Raw genomic sequence first — 15,402 nt, 5'->3', positions numbered from 1 at the left:
TATCAGATGAGATAAACACAGTGAAAAAGTATTAAGGGGTTCAGCATCTTTGAAAGTAGATAAATCGCCAGGCCCAGATGAAATGTATCCCAGGCTGTTAAGAGAAGCAAGGGAGGAAATAGCAGCGGCCCTGACCATCATTTTTCAATCCTCTCTGGCTACAGGTGTGGTGCCAGAGGACTGCTAATGTGGTACCGTTGTTTAAAAGGGAGAAAGGGATAGACCAAGTAACTACAGGCCAGTCAGCCTAACCTTGGTGGTGGGCAATCTGTTGGAAAAAATTCTGAGGGACAATATTAATCGTCATTTGGAAAGGCACGGATAAATCAAGGAGTCAGCATGGATTTGTGATGGGAAGGTCATGTCTGACTAACTTGATTGAATTTTTTGAGGAGGTAACAAGGAGGGCTGATGAGGGTAGTGCATTTGATGTAGTCTACATGGATTTTAGCAAGGGTTTTGACAAGGTCCCATATGGCAGATGGGGCAGAAAAGTAAAAGGCCATGGGATCCAAGGGAAAGTAGCAAGCGGGATCCAAAATTGGCTCAGTGGCAGGAAGCAAAGGGTAATGGTCAACGGATGCTTTTGTGATAGGAAAGCTGTTTCTAGTGGAGTTCTGCAAGACTTAGTACTAGGTCCCTTGCTTTTTGTGATATACATCAATAATTTAGACTTCAATGTAGGGTGCATGATTAAGAAATTTGCAGATGATACAAAAATTGGCCGTGTGGTTGATAGTGAGAAAGAAAGCTGTAGACTGCAGGAAGATATCAATGGACTGCCCAGGTGGGCAGAAAAGTGGCAAATGGAATCCAATCCGGAGAAGTGTGAGGTAATGCATTTGGGGAGGGCTAACAAGGCAAGAGAATACACTATAAATGGTAGGACACTGAGAAGTGTAGAGGAACAGAGGGACCTTGGAGTGCATGTCCACAGATCCCTGAAGGTAGCAGGACAGGTAGATAAGGTGGTTAATAAGGTATGCAGGATACTTTCCTTTATTAGCCGAGGCATAGAATACAAGAGCAGGGAGGTTATGCTTGAATTGTATAAAACACGAGTTAGGCCACAGCTAGAGTACTGTGCACAGATCTGGTCACCATATTACAGGAAAGGTGTGATTGCACTAGAGAGGGTACAGAGGAGATTTACGAGGATGTTGCCGGGACTGGAGAATTTTAGCTATGAGGAACGATTGGATAGGCTGGGGTTGTTTTCCTTGGAACAGAGGAGGCTGAGGGGAGGCTCGATTGAGCTGTATATAAAATAATGAGGGTATAGATACAATGGATAGGAAGGACCTATTTCCCCTAGTAGAGAGGTCAATAACCAGGGGGCATAGATTTAAAGTAATTGGTAGGATTAGAGGAGAGTTGAGGAGAACTTTTTTCACCCAGAGGGTGGTGGGGGTCTGGAACTCACTGCCTGAAAGGGTGGGAGAGGCAGAAATGCTCATCACATTTAAAAAGTACTTGGATATGCACTTGAAGTGCCATAACCTACAGGGCTACGGACCAAGAGCTGGAAAGTGGGATTAGGCTGGATACAGGAAACTTTGGTTTATCCAGAGGTTATATGTCCGGAATACTCGATCTAACGGCAAAAATCAGGAGCCGTTTTCTATAAGTTTTTTTAGTTCTCGTTGCTTTTTTTTCCCCCCAGTCAGGCTCTGCAAGGTCTGTAGCTATAGCAACAGCTTCAGCTAGAGACGCTTGCAGCTGCAGCCAACTGTTTTGAAGCTGTTGCTAAGCAACAGGGTTTGTTGGTTCACACGGAGCTTTTCAGTTCCGTATGTTTCAACATTAACGCTGGTATGTCCGGCACTTTTGATGGTACGCCACCAGCTCGGTCCCGTCAGTGCCGGATATCAGAAAGTTTCCTGTAGTTCTTTTTCGGCCAGCACAGACACGATGGGTCGAATGGCCTCCTTCTGTGCGGTAAATTTCTATGATTCTACTTAGCGAATCAAGGGATATGGGGACAGGGCGGGAAAGTGGAGTTGAGGTAGAAGTTCAGCCATGATCTTATTGAATGGCAGAGCAGGCTCGAGGGGTCCTGTGGCCTACTCATGCTCCTATTTCTTATGTTCTTATGTAATGGAGGAGGGAATACAAAAAAAAACCAAACTGCTTCTCTCCCATTCCCACTCCAAAATAGAGACAAAGTAGAAATCACTTTTTGCAGCAGTCAGTGGCTCATATCCACAATAACTCACCTGTCATTTAACTTTTCTAGGAGGTAGGAACCCAGCCCAGAACCTGTCCCACCAGCAATGGAATGACACAGAACAAAGCCCTACAGCCGAAAACAGAAAACATTACTGTACAAACGGGTTACACGGCATTGACACAAACTGCAGCACAAGCTGATACAATTTAGACTGACAGCAGACTGACAGTAGAGTCCAAACTCAAAGATCAAGGGAGATTTTAGTAATTATTGCAGATCTGGAACTAGTGAGTCATTGCAACAAAAACAGGGTTGGTTCCTTGGATTGATGGCAATGGTAGAGGCCCTGAGCTTACAGATTGTGGTGGAATGCAATTCTGCTGCTGCTGATGGCCCACAGCGCCTCATGCATGCCCAGTTTTGAGCTGTTAGGTCTGTTCTGAATCTATCCCATTTAGCATGGTGGTAGTGCCACACAAAACAATGGAGGATGTCCTCAGTGTGAAGACAGGACTTCATCTTCACAAGGGCTGTGTGGTGGTCACTGCTACTAATACTGACATGGACAGATGTGTCTGTGACAGATAGACTGGTGAGGACGAAGTCAAGTAGGCTTGTCCCTCGTGTTGGTTCTCTCACCACCTGCCGTAGGTCTAGACTGGCAGTTATGTCCTTCAGGACTTGCCAGCTTGGTCAGTAGTGGTGCTACCGAGCCACTTGGTGATGGACATTGAAGTCCCCACCCAGAGTACATTTTGTGCCCTTGCTACTCTCAGTGCTTCTTCCAAGTCATGTTCAATATGCAGGAGGTTTCTGTGCCCATATTTGACCTGATGCCATGCAATTTCATGGGGTCCAGAGTCAATGAGGACTCCTAGGGCCACTCCCTCCCGACTGTATATCTGTGCCGACACCTCTGGTGGGTCTATCCTGCCGGTGAGGACAGGATGAGGTCGTCATCCCAATCCCTGTGGTCAAATAACTTGTAAACACTTACGGTCTAGCCTCACACATAACATGACACATTTGGGCGAGGTACTGGAGATTGGCTAGCACATTGAACTGCATCCAGCCTAAGTTGGGAAGAAAATGGAAAAAAAACCACGTGGCAGCATGACCACCGTACCAACACTGACTCACCGAGAGCAACGGCGAGAACTGACCTGGTCGGGGACGGAGCAGAGCCAGGGGAGTAAAGAGCGGAGGAGTGACATCATAGGACAGCAGGTAGGTGATTGCTTGGTGAGTACTACATTTTTTTTTAGTCTCTAAGCTAGCTAAGAAACTGTAAATTGCTATAACTTTACTTCATTAAATTTGAACTAAAACTAGATAAACCAATTAAGTAATAAAACTAAAATAATTGATTAAAAAAAATTAATTAACTAATCAAACAAATAAAGAAGGTTAGATGGACATGGCAGTGCAGGTGGTGTGCAGTAACTGCAGCATGTGGGGAGTTTGTGGAGACCAGCGAGATCCTGAGCAACCACATCTGCGGTAAGTGTCTGCAACTCGAGGAACTTCGGCTCAGAGTTGTTGAGCTGGAGTCCGAGCTGCAGACATTGCGGGGCATCAGGGAGGGGGGAGGGTTACCTGGACACTTTGTTCCAGGGGGCAGTCACACCCCTTAGGTTAAGTAGTACTTTAGAGTTCGGCAATGGTCAGGGACAGGAGGGTGTGACTGCGAGTCAGGAAGGTATGGGGACCCAGGATGTAGTGATGGAGGAGCCTTGGTCCTTGTCTTTGACCAACAGGTATGAGGTACTTGCTACCTGTGTGGATGAAAACAAGGACTGCAGGGTGGATGAGCAAACTGATCATGGCACCATGGTGCAGGAGGCCATTCACGTGGTGGTGGGGGGGGGGCGGGGGGAAGTGAAAAGGAATGTTGTAGTGGTAGGGGACAGTATAGTTAGGGGGATAGATACTGTTCTCTGCAGCCACAACCGGGAGTTCCAAAGGTCGTGTTGCCTGCCCGGTGCCAGGGTAAAGGATGTCTCCTCGCGGCTGTAGAAGAACTTGGAGTGGGAGGGGGAGGATCCAGTGGTCGTGGTCCACGTAGGAACCAACGACATAGGTGGAACTAGGAATGAGGTACTGCTGAGGGAGTTTGAGAAGCTTGGGTCTAAATTAAAACGCAGAACCTCAAAAGGTAATAATCTCTGAATTGTTACCTGTGCCACATGCAAATTGGCATAGGGACAGACAGATCAGGGAGTTAAACGCGTGGCTCAAAGTGTAGCGTGGGAGGAAGGGGTTTCGATTCGTGGGACACTGGCATCAGTACTGGGAAAAGAGGGAGCTGTTCCGTTGGGACGGGCTCCACTTAAAATCGGGCTGGGACCAATGTCCTGTCGAATCGAAAAACTAGGGCAGTAGACAGGGCTTTAAATTAATGAAGGAGGGGCGAGGGTGGGAGGATTCAGGAAAGGGTAAAGTCAAAAGCAGTAAGAGAGCAGTAGTGATCTTAAAGATAAGCAGAGTGGGTCAGGAAGGGACAGAGAGATTAATAAAGGTAATAGGGCACCAGTGACTAAAGTGACATCAGGGAAAAATAGAAAAAAAGTTAAAGCTAAAGATACTATATCTGAATGCACGAAGCAGTCGCAACAAAATAGATGAATTAATAGCACAGATATAAATAAATGGGTTTTTATTTAATAGCTATTACAGAGACGTGATTGCAGAGTGACCAAGGTTGGGAACTAAATATTCCAGGATATTTTACTTTTAGAAGAGACATGCAAAATGGAAAAGGGGGTTTGGGGGGGGTAGCCCTGGTAATAAAGGAGGGGATAAAGACAGCAGAGAGAAAGGATTTTGGCTCAGAAAAACAAAATGCAGAATCAGTTTGTGTGGAGCCAAGAAACAACAAGGGGCAGAAAACACTAGTGGGAGTAGTTTATAGGCCCCCTAACAGTAGTTGTAGTGTCAAGCAAAGTATAAATCACAAAATTAGAGCTGCATGTAACAGGAGTAATACAGTAATCATGGGGAACTTTAGCTTTCATACAGACTGGGCAAACCAAATTTGTGCAGAGGAAGAGTTCATGGAATGCATTCAAAATAGTTTTCTAGATCAGTATGTCGAGGAACCTACTAGGGAATTGGCTATTTTACATCTAGTATTGGGCAATGAGACAGGGTTAATTAATAACCTTGTAGTAAAGGAGCCTCGAGGGAGCAGTGAACATAATATGATAGAATTTTATGTTGCGTTTGAGTGGTTTAGTTAAGTCTGAAAATAGGGTCCTAAATCTGAACAAAGCAAACTACATAGGTATGAGAGGCGAGTTGGTTAAGGTAGGTTGGGAAACTAGATTAAAAGATATGACAGTAGAAAAGTAATGGTAAATATTTACAGAAATAATTCATAATTCACAACAAATATACATTCCCTTAAGGAATAAAAACACCACGGGAAAAATGGTCCACCTGTGGCTAATAAGAAAAATTAAAGATCGTATTAGATTAAAGGAAGAGGCCTATAATGCTGCCAAAAAGAATAGTACGCCTGAGGTAATAGCAAAATACTGCGGATGCTGGAAATCTGAAATAACAACAGAAAACGCTGAAAAAACTCAGCAGGCCTGGCAGCATCCGTGGAGAGAGAAACAGAGTTAACGTTTCAGGTCTGGGACCCTTCATCAGAACTGGGAAAAGCTGGATCTGTAACAGATATTAAACAGGCCCTATCTCTGCACCTGTTTAATATCGGTTACATCTCCAGCTTTTTCCAGTTCTGATGAAGGGTCCCAGACCTGAAACGTTAACTCTGTTTCTCTCTCCACGGATGCTGCCTGGCCTGCTGAGTATTTCCAGCGTTTTCTGTTGTTATTTCAGCAAGTCTGAGGATTGTGAGGATTTTAGAATTCAGCAAAGGAGGACCAAGAAATTGATAAAAGGAAAATAGAATGAGGGTTAACGAGCGAGAGACACAATAACAGACTGTAAAAGCTTCTATAGGTATGTAAAAAGAAAAAGTTTAGTGAAAGTAAACGTGGGTCCCTTACAGGCTGAGACAGGAGAAATTATTATGGGGAATAAGGAAATGGCGGAGAAATTAAACAAATACTTTGTGTGTCTTCACAGAAGACGCAAATAAACCTCCGAGAAATAGTGAAGAACCAAGGGTCTAGCGAGAATGAGGAACTGAAACAAGCTATTAGTAAAACAAAATACTAGAGAGATTAATGGGTTCGAAAGCTGATAAATCCCCATGACCTGATGGCCTACATCCTAGGGTTTTAATCAGGGGAATTTATAATGGGGAACAAATAAATGTCTGACCAATTAAATACATATTTTGGTTCTGTCTTCACAAAGGAGGACACAAATAACCTCCCAGAGATGCCAGGAAACATAGGGTCTAATGAGAGGGAGGAACTGAATGAAATCAGTATTTGTAGGGAAATGGTGTTCGGGAAATTGACGTGACTGAAGGCCGATAAATCCCCAAGGCCTGATAATCTACATCCTAGGGTACTTAAGGAAGTGGCCCTAGAAATAGTAGATGCATTGCTGGTCATCTTCCAAAATTCGATAGACTCTGGAACAGTTCCCATGGATTGGAGGGTAGCTAATGTAACCCCACTATTCAAAAAAGGTGGTAGAGAGAAAACGGGGAATTATAGACCGGTAAGCCTGACATCGGTAGTGGGGAAAATGCTAGAGTCCATTATGAAAGATGTAATAGCAGAGCACTTGGATCCAGTGACAGGATCGGACAAAGTCAACATGGATTTACAAAAGGTAAATCGTGCTTGACTAATCTATTGGAATTATTTGAGGATGTAACTGTTAGAATGGATAAGGGAGAACCAGTGGATGTGGTGTATTTGGACTTTTAGAAGGCTTTCGATAAGGTCCCGCATAAGAGATTAGCTTGTAAAGTTAAGGCACATGGGATTGGGGGTAAGGTACTCACTTGGATAGAGAACTGGTTGGCAGTAGGAAGCAAAGAGTTGGAATAAACAGGTTTTTTTCCCGAGTGGCAGGCAGTGGGATACCGCAGGGATCGGTGCTAGGACCCCAGCTATTCACAATATATATTAATGATGATCTAGACAAGGGAACTAGATGTAATATCTCCAAGTTTGCAGACGACACAAAGCTAGGTGGGAGTGTGTGCTGTGAGGAGGATGCAGAGAAACTCCAGTATGATTTGGACAGGTTGGGTGATTGGGCAGATGCTTGGCAGATGCAATATAATGTGGATAAATGCGAGGTTATCCACTTTGGTGGCAAAAACAGGAAGGCAGATTATTATCTGAACGGCAATAGATTGGGAGAAGGGAAAGTGCAACGAGACCTGGGTGTCCTTGTGCACCAGTCGCTGAAGGTAAGCATGCAGGTGGAGCAAGCGATTAAGGCGGCAAATGGTATGTTGGCCTTCATAGCGAGAGGATTCGAGTACAGGAGCAAGGATATCTTGCTGCAGTTGTACAGGGCCTTGGTGAGACCACACCTTGAGTATTGTGTGCAGTTTTGGTCACCTTATCTGAGGAAGGATGTTCTTGCCATGGAGGGAGTGCAGCGAAGATTCACCAGACTGATACCTGGGATGGCAGGAACGACGTACGAGGAGAGATTGGGTCGACTGGGCTTATATTCGCTGGAGTTTAGAAGAATGAGAGGGGATCTCATTGAAACTTATAAAATTCTAACAAGACTAGACAGACTAGGTGCAGGAAGGATGTTCCCGATGGCGGGGGAGTCCAGAACCAGGGGTCACAGTCTATAGATAAGGGGTAAGCCATTTAGGACAGAGATGAGGAGGAATTTCTTCACCCAGAGAGTGGTGAACCTGTGGAATTCTCTACCACAAAAGGCAGTAGAGGCCAATTCATTAAATATATTCAAGGAGGAGTTAGATATATTTCTTAAGGCTAAAGGGATCAAGGGATATGGGGAGAAGGCAGGGACAGGGTACTGAATTTGGATGATCAGCCATGATCTCATTAAATGGCAGAGCAGGCTCGAGGGGCCAAATGGCCTACTCCTGCTCCTATCTTCTATGTTTCTAAAAGAGGTGGCTATAGAGATAGTGGATGCATTGGCTGTCATCTTCCAAAATTCCATAGATTCTAGAACGGTTCCTGCAGAAGAAAAAAACCCTAATCTGGACAGGTTACATCCGCGCATTTTAAAAGAATCTAGGGAAGAAATAGCAGAGGCATTACTACACATATTTAATAATTCATTAGGAAAAGGTGTAGTGCCAGAGGACTGGCGGATGGCTAACATAATAATACCTATATTTAAGAAGGGAGATAGAACATGGCTAGAGAACTATAGACCAGTCAGCTGAATATTGGTGGTAGGAAAAATAACGGAATCCCAACTAAAGAGAAAATAAAAGAACATTTAGAAACCAAAAATATAATAATGAATAGTCAGCATGGATTTCAAAAGGGAGTCTTGCTTGACAAGGGTAATGAAGTAAATGTAATTTATCTACATTTTCGAAAGGCCTTTGATAAGGTACCAAATAGACTAATGAATAAGGTCAGAGAATGCAGAGTCAGGGGACAAGTAGCAGAATGGATAGCTAGCTGGTTTCAAGACAGAAAGCAGAGCTGGGGTAATGGGTAGCTATTCACAGTGGCAGAAGGTAGTGGTGTTCCACAAGGATCAGTGCTGGGACCACTGCTGTTCACAACTTATATTAACAATTTAGACTTTGGAATCAGAAATTCTAAATTTACGGATGACACCAATTTTTTTTTTGGGGGGGGGGGAAAAGAGATAGTTAATACTGAGGAGGACTGCAACAAATTACAGGAATACATTAATAAACTAGCAGAATGGGCATATAATTGGCAAATTAAATTCAACACAGATAAATGTGAGGTATTACATTTTGGTAGGAAGAATAGGGAGGTCACTTATTATTTGGAGGGTGCGAGTCTGGGTGGGGTAGAGGAACAAAGGGATCTCGGAGTACAAATACACAAATCACTAAAAGTAGTGACGCAGGTTAACAAGGTCATAAATAAAGTAAACCAAGCACTAGGGTTTATTTCTGGAGGGATAGAATTGAAAAGTAGTGAAGTTATGCTAAACTTGTATCGAACCTTGGTTAGACCGCACTTGGAGTACTGCGCACAATTCTGGTCGCCATATTATAAAAAGGCGATAGAGGCACTGGAGAGGGTGCAGAGAAGATTTTCAAGGATGATACCAGTAATGCAAGGGTATACCCATCAGGAAACGATGAACAGGCTGGGTCTCGTTTCACCTGAAAAAAGGCTGAGGCGTGACCTAATTGAGGTCTTTAAAATTGTGAAAGGTTTTGAGAGTAGATAGAGAGGGTGTTTCCACTTGTGGGGAAGAGCATAACTAGAGGCCATCAATATAAGATAGTCACCAAGTAATCCAATAGGGAATTCAGAAGAAACTTCTTTACCCAAAGAGTGGTGAGAATGTGGAACTTGCTACCACAGGGAGAAGTTGAGGCAAATAGTATAGATGCATTTAAGGGGCGGTTAGATAAGCATATGAGGGAGAAGGGAATAGAGGGTTATGCTGATAGAGTTAGATGAGGAAAGACAAGAGGAAGCTCGAGTGGAGCATAAACGCCGGCATGAACTGGTTGGGCCGAATGGCCTGTTTCTGTGCTGTATATCCTATGTAATCCCATGTGGCAACCTGTACCTGTAGCTCATCAACCTTAATTGCAACACTCCTCACATTAACACACATGCATTCTAACATGGGTGATGTTACGGAGGTAGAAGTAGGCGGTCTTTGTGATAGAGAAGATATGGGGTCAGAAAATCAGCTCAGGGTCAATTAGGATGCCGAGGCTACAAATAGTCGGCTTTGACCAGAGACAGTGGCTGGGGTGGCGGAGTTCGTGCCATCCATCTGAACAGACAGAAGGGGCCTTGATTTAATGCCTCGTCCGAAAGATAGCATCTCCAACAATGCAACACTCCCACATTACTACAATGGAGTGTCACCCTAGCTTATGTGCTCAGGTCTTGGAGTGGGGCTTTGAACCCACAACTTCTGACCGAGACAAATGCTAATAGCCAAGTGAAGAGGTTTCCTCATTTTCAAACAGCTTCTTATTCAGTCCTATTTTCTATCCTGGATTTCTGTGGCTTTTAATTAAATTAACTATTGTATTACTGCTATAGAGACAGTCCTCTAGCTTACCCACCAGTTCCCATTATTTAACCTGCCATTGTCATTATGCTGATGGGCATGTCGTTTCCCAGGTCTATTTATCACCCTTATCAAAGGCACGACATTTGCTTTCTTCAAGCCCAACAGAACACCACCAGTTCAGATCTTGCTGGGCTATCGAAAAGAGATCAGAGGCCAGGATAGTGCATTTGATTACAGGGTCTACTCTTTCACATCTCAGACCCAGCTTTTAACACTGCTCGGACTGAAGGACTCGGTGGAAAGTAGAAACATTCACAATGGTGCAGGAGGGTGTGTTCTTTTGAGGGCAATACAGGAAACTTTGGTTTATCCGGAGGTTGTATGCCCGGAAACCTCGATCTAATGGCAGAAATCAGCAGCCGTTTTGGTTAGGTTTTTTTTCTTCTAGCATTTTTTTTTTTTTTTAATATAAACAGTCAGGCTCTGGAAAGCGTCTCTGTAGCTGAGCAACTGCTTCAGAGACGCTTCCAAGGTACGGGCCGCGTGTTTACAAGCTGTTGCTAAGCAACAGTGTTTGTTGTCAGATACGGAGATGAAAACCTCCGTATCCTTCAACATTAGCGCTGGTCTATCCGGAAGTTTTGACAGATCGGCAGCAGCTCGGTCCCATCGGTGCTGGATATCAGAACTTTTCCTGTGTTAAGGTTGACTAAGAAGAGTTTTACTCTGCTTCCAGCCATTCTATACCTGACCTGAATGTGCTAGATGCTGGCGCTGGGTCATAATACTGAAGTGTTCACTCTCCTACACGAACATCCTTCACCTTGACTAAAATGTAAATTGCCCTGTACAGCTACTGCAGTTTGAGTTCAGAGGGACCTGGGTGTCCTTGTACACGAATCATTGAAAGTTAACATGCAGGTACAGCAAGCAATTAGGAAAGCAAATGGTATGTTGGCCTTTATTACAAGAGGATTTGAGTATAAGAGTAAAGACGTCTTACTGCAATTATACAGGGCCCTGGTGAGACTACACCTGGAGTATTGGGTACAGTTTTGGTCTCCTTACCGAAGGAAGGATATACTTGCCATAGAGGGAGTGCAACGAAGGTTCACCAGACTGGTTCCTGGGATGGGGGGATTGTCCTATGAGGAGAGATTGAGTAGACTAGGCCTATATTCTCTAGAGTTTAGAAGAATGGGAGGTGATCTCATTGAAACATACACAATTTTACATGGCTTGGCAGGGTAGATGCAGGGAGGATGTTTCCCCGGGCTGGAAAGTCTAGAACCAGGGGTCAGTCTCAGAATAAGGGGTCGGCCATTTAGGACGGAGATGAGGAGGAATTTCTTCACTCAGAGGGTGGTGAATCTTTGGAATTCTCTGCCCCAGAGGGCTGGGGAGGCTCAGTCGATGAGTATATTCAAGACAGAGATCGATAGATTTTTGAATATTAAGGGAATCAAGGGATATGGGGATAGTGCAGGAAAGTGGAGATGAGGTAGAAGATCAGCCTGATCTTATTGAATGGCGGAGCAGGCTCAAAGGGCCTACTACTCCTGCTCCTATTTCTTATGTTATGAGTTGATGCATTTAGTAAATTAATGCAAGAAATGAGCATTGCAGCAGACTCAATAAATAAGCTCAATTCATACATTCCAGCACAAAAATGCCTGCACCTCTGCGCTCAAAGCATTGTGCGTATATCTGGCTCATTTCAAAACAGTAAATTGTTGCAAACTGAAGTCAGGATGTGTTTCTAAGTCGAGATCAGAAGGTTCAGGCTTCTGTTAGAGAATAAGTGATAAACCCAAGGGTAACCTACCATTTTTTCTATGTTTAGTAGTTAGCCAAGTGCTTGTTTGCCAGCACCATCTGGCGATGAGTCAATAAATGACATTTCTGCCTTATTTTAGTTACTGTATCATAGGTTTAATGGATTTGAAGCAGAAATTTTTGGTTAACCCGGGTGGAGACTCTATACATTTCAATCATAAGACAGACTAGTTACAAAACAGCCACCACCTGGCATTTTGGTCTTGCTTTGAAAGAATTCAAGAACAGAATTAATCTGTTTGACTGAAATGTTGAAACAGATAACTGGTGTGGTGATTACTGGTAAACCACACAACTTATTACAAATTATTGTTTAAAGTTCAATGGAATATCTAGAAACAGATTTAAAGCGTGGACTCACCTCCAAACTGTCGCTGCCATCAGCCTCTCGGTCAATAATATCAAAAATATCCTCATGGATTTTCTCACCCTATTCAGAGCAAAAAGGAAAGACTTGACCACAACTTTAAAAAATAACAGACTGCTGTCACAAGGGAGCTGACCATGAAAGTCAGACACACCCATTTACAAACCACAGGGTGGATGCCAAGCAAATACGACACATACAGCTATCAGATGGTCTCCATCGGATGTATAATAAATCATGCAATTCAGAGAGCTGTGCAACCCACCAACAAAAAACATTGTGAGGGGACAGAAATCCAAATGTATAATCTATATATATATATATAAAGCGGCTCTTCTGTCTGTCCCGATGTCTGTCTGTCCGTTCTCTATACGTTTGAAAGTTACAGAGCGTACCGACGCGCGCGTCGCCTCAAAAGAAAGCTTGCGATTCGGACCGGTCATAGGCGTATTTACATTTCGGCTGGACAAAAATCCCGCCCGCGGTATCCCAAAAACGTTCAGCGTTCCGCTCATTAGCATCTCATTAGCGACCGTGTGACGTCGAGGTCGACCAATCGGACGGCGGGTGCCTGGCGCGTGCCGTCCTACAGTTGAGTGTCGAGTGACTCGACGATTGACCAATCCTACGCTTCGGTGACCTGCCCGGTCGACCAATCGGTGCGTGTGTGGGCGGGCCTTATCCTTCTGAACCGAGGCGAGTGGCCGCCATCTTGATTTTCCACGATTTTTTCCCCCCACACTTTCTGTGTGTTAGGGAACTAAGGTAAATATTTTAATGATGTGTTAGGAATTAAATAACAAAATATTTGTGTTTTAAATTGTCTTCAGCAACAGGAGGAACTGAAGTGATCCCCTAACCGCCGCCGTCCCCAAACCGGCGTTTTTAAAAATCAAAAACTTTCTCTCTCTCTCTCTCTCCACTCGCTCCTTCTCCTCTTCCCTCTCTCCCTCTCCTTCTCTCTCTCCTCTCTCCTCTTCCCTTCTCCTCTTCCCTCTCTCTCTCTACTTCCCCCTCTCAGGTTTCACGGAGCGCGGGCGGGCCGCCCAAAGTTTCCCGCTCGCTAACGGCCGCCAGGCCGCCCTTGCCTGCTCCCCGCGGGCCGCCTCGCGCCGGCCGCACTGACCGCGCATGCGCCGCCCGCGAGAGACCGGGCATGCGCCGCCCGCGAGAGACCGCTCTCGGCGCCGGCCGCCGCTCAGCTCAACGGGGGGGGGTGGGGGGGCGGGAGAGGGGGGAGTGTGAGGAGTGAGGGGGGAGGAGTGTGAGGGGGGGGGGAGGAGTGTGGGGGGGGGGGAAGTGCTCTCTCTCTCCCCCCCCAGTCGCTCTCTCTCTCCCCCCCCCCAGTCGCTCTCTCTCCACCCCCCCAGTCGCTCTCTCTCCCCCCCCAGTCGCTCTCTCACACTCCCAATCTCTCTCTCACACTCCCAATCTCTCTCTCTCACACTCCCAATCTCTCTCTCTCACACTCCCAATCTCTCTCTCTCTCTCACACTCCCAATCTCTCTCTCCTCTCTCACACTCCCAATCTCTCTCTCTCTCACACTCCCAATCTCTCTCTCTCTCACACTCCCAATCTCTCTCTCTCTCTCACACTCCCAATCTCTCTCTCTCTCACACCCAATCTCTCTCTATCTCACACTCCAATCTCTCTCTCCTTCCCCTCTCTCTCTCCTTCCCCCTCTCTCTCTCTCTCCTTCCCCCTCTCTCTCTCTCTCCTTCCCCCTCTCTCTCTCTCTCTCCTTCCCCCTCTCTCTCTCTCTCTCCTTCCCCCCCTCTCTCTCTCTCTCTCTCTCCTTCCCCCTCTCTCTCTCTCTCTCTCCTTCCCCCTCTCTCTCTCTCTCTCCTTCCCCCTCTCTCTCTCTCTCTCTCTCTCCTTCCCCTCTCTCTCTCTCTCTCTCTCTCCTTCCCCCTCTCTCTCTCTCTCCTTCCCCCTCTCTCTCTCTCTCTCCTTCCCCCTCTCTCTCTCTCTCCTTCCCCCTCTCTCTCTCTCTCTCCTTCCCCCTCTCTCTCTCTCTCCTTCCCCCCTCTCTCTCTCTCTCCTTCCCCCCCTCTCTCTCTCTCTCCTTCCCCCCCTCTCTCTCTCTCCTTCCCCCTCTCTCTCTCTCTCTCCTTCCCCCCCTCTCTCTCTCTCTCTCCTTCCCCCTCTCTCTCTCTCTCTCCTTCTCTCTCTCTCCTTCCCCCTCTCTCTCTCTCTCCTTCCCCCTCTCTCTCTCTCTCCTTCCCCCTCTCTCTCTCTCTCCTTCCCCCTCTCTCTCTCTCTCTCCTTCCCCCTCTCTCTCTCTCTCTCCTTCCCCCTCTCTCTCTCTCTCCTTCCCCCTCTCTCTCTCTCTCCTTCCCCCTCTCTCTCTCTCTCCTTCCCCTCTCTCTCTCTCTCCTTCCCCCTCTCTCTCTCTCTCCTTCCCCCTCTCTCTCTCTCTCCTTCCCCCTCTCTCTCTCTCTCCTTCCCCCTCTCTCTCTCTCTCCTTCCCCCTCTCTCTCTCTCCCTCCTTCCCCCTCTCTCTCTCTCCCCTTCCCCTCCCTCTCTCTCTCTCCCCTTCCCCCTCTCTCTCTCTCTCCTTCCCCCTCCCCCTCTCTCTCTCCTTCCCCCTCTCTCTCTCTCTCCTTCCCCCTCTCTCTCTCTCTCTCCTTCCCCCTCTCTCTCTCTCTCTCCTTCCCCCTCTCTCTCTCTCTCTCCTTCCCCCCCTCTCTCTCTCTCTCCTTCCCCCTCTCTCTCTCTCTCTCTCTCTCCTTCCCCCTCTCTCTCTCTCTCCTCCTTCCCCCTCTCTCTCTCCTTCCCCCTCTCTCTCTCTCTCTCCTTCCCCTCTCTCTCTCTCCTTCCCCCCTCTCTCTCTCTCTCCTTCCCCCTCTCTCTCTCCAATTCCAATTCCAATTCCAATTCCAATTAAAATGCTTTATTGGCATGAAAGTT

The 15,402-nt window shown here is 46.1% G+C and overlaps 1 protein-coding gene across 1 annotated transcript in view; it reads right to left on the bottom strand.

Annotated features, from left to right (window-relative positions):
* The window catches only part of LOC147100943 (tubulin gamma-1 chain-like), a 91,486-nt gene that overhangs the window by 44,769 nt on the left and 31,315 nt on the right, over positions 1–15,402 (bottom strand). Inside the window, exons 2-3 of the mRNA XM_085966008.1 lie at positions 12,486–12,554; positions 2,217–2,296 (exon numbers count right to left, since the gene is read on the bottom strand). Coding sequence (XP_085822134.1) covers positions 2,217–2,296; positions 12,486–12,554 — 149 coding nt within the window. The remainder of the gene's footprint in view (positions 1–2,216; positions 2,297–12,485; positions 12,555–15,402) is intronic.

Source organism: Somniosus microcephalus, chromosome 24 (genome assembly GCF_052327205.1).
Source record: "Somniosus microcephalus isolate GS21.2 chromosome 24, FLI_Smic_1.0, whole genome shotgun sequence".
NCBI classification, from domain to species: domain Eukaryota; kingdom Metazoa; phylum Chordata; class Chondrichthyes; order Squaliformes; family Somniosidae; genus Somniosus; species Somniosus microcephalus.
The sequence above is the reverse complement of the archived record's forward strand: the minus strand, read 5'-3'. Positions and strand labels throughout refer to the sequence as shown.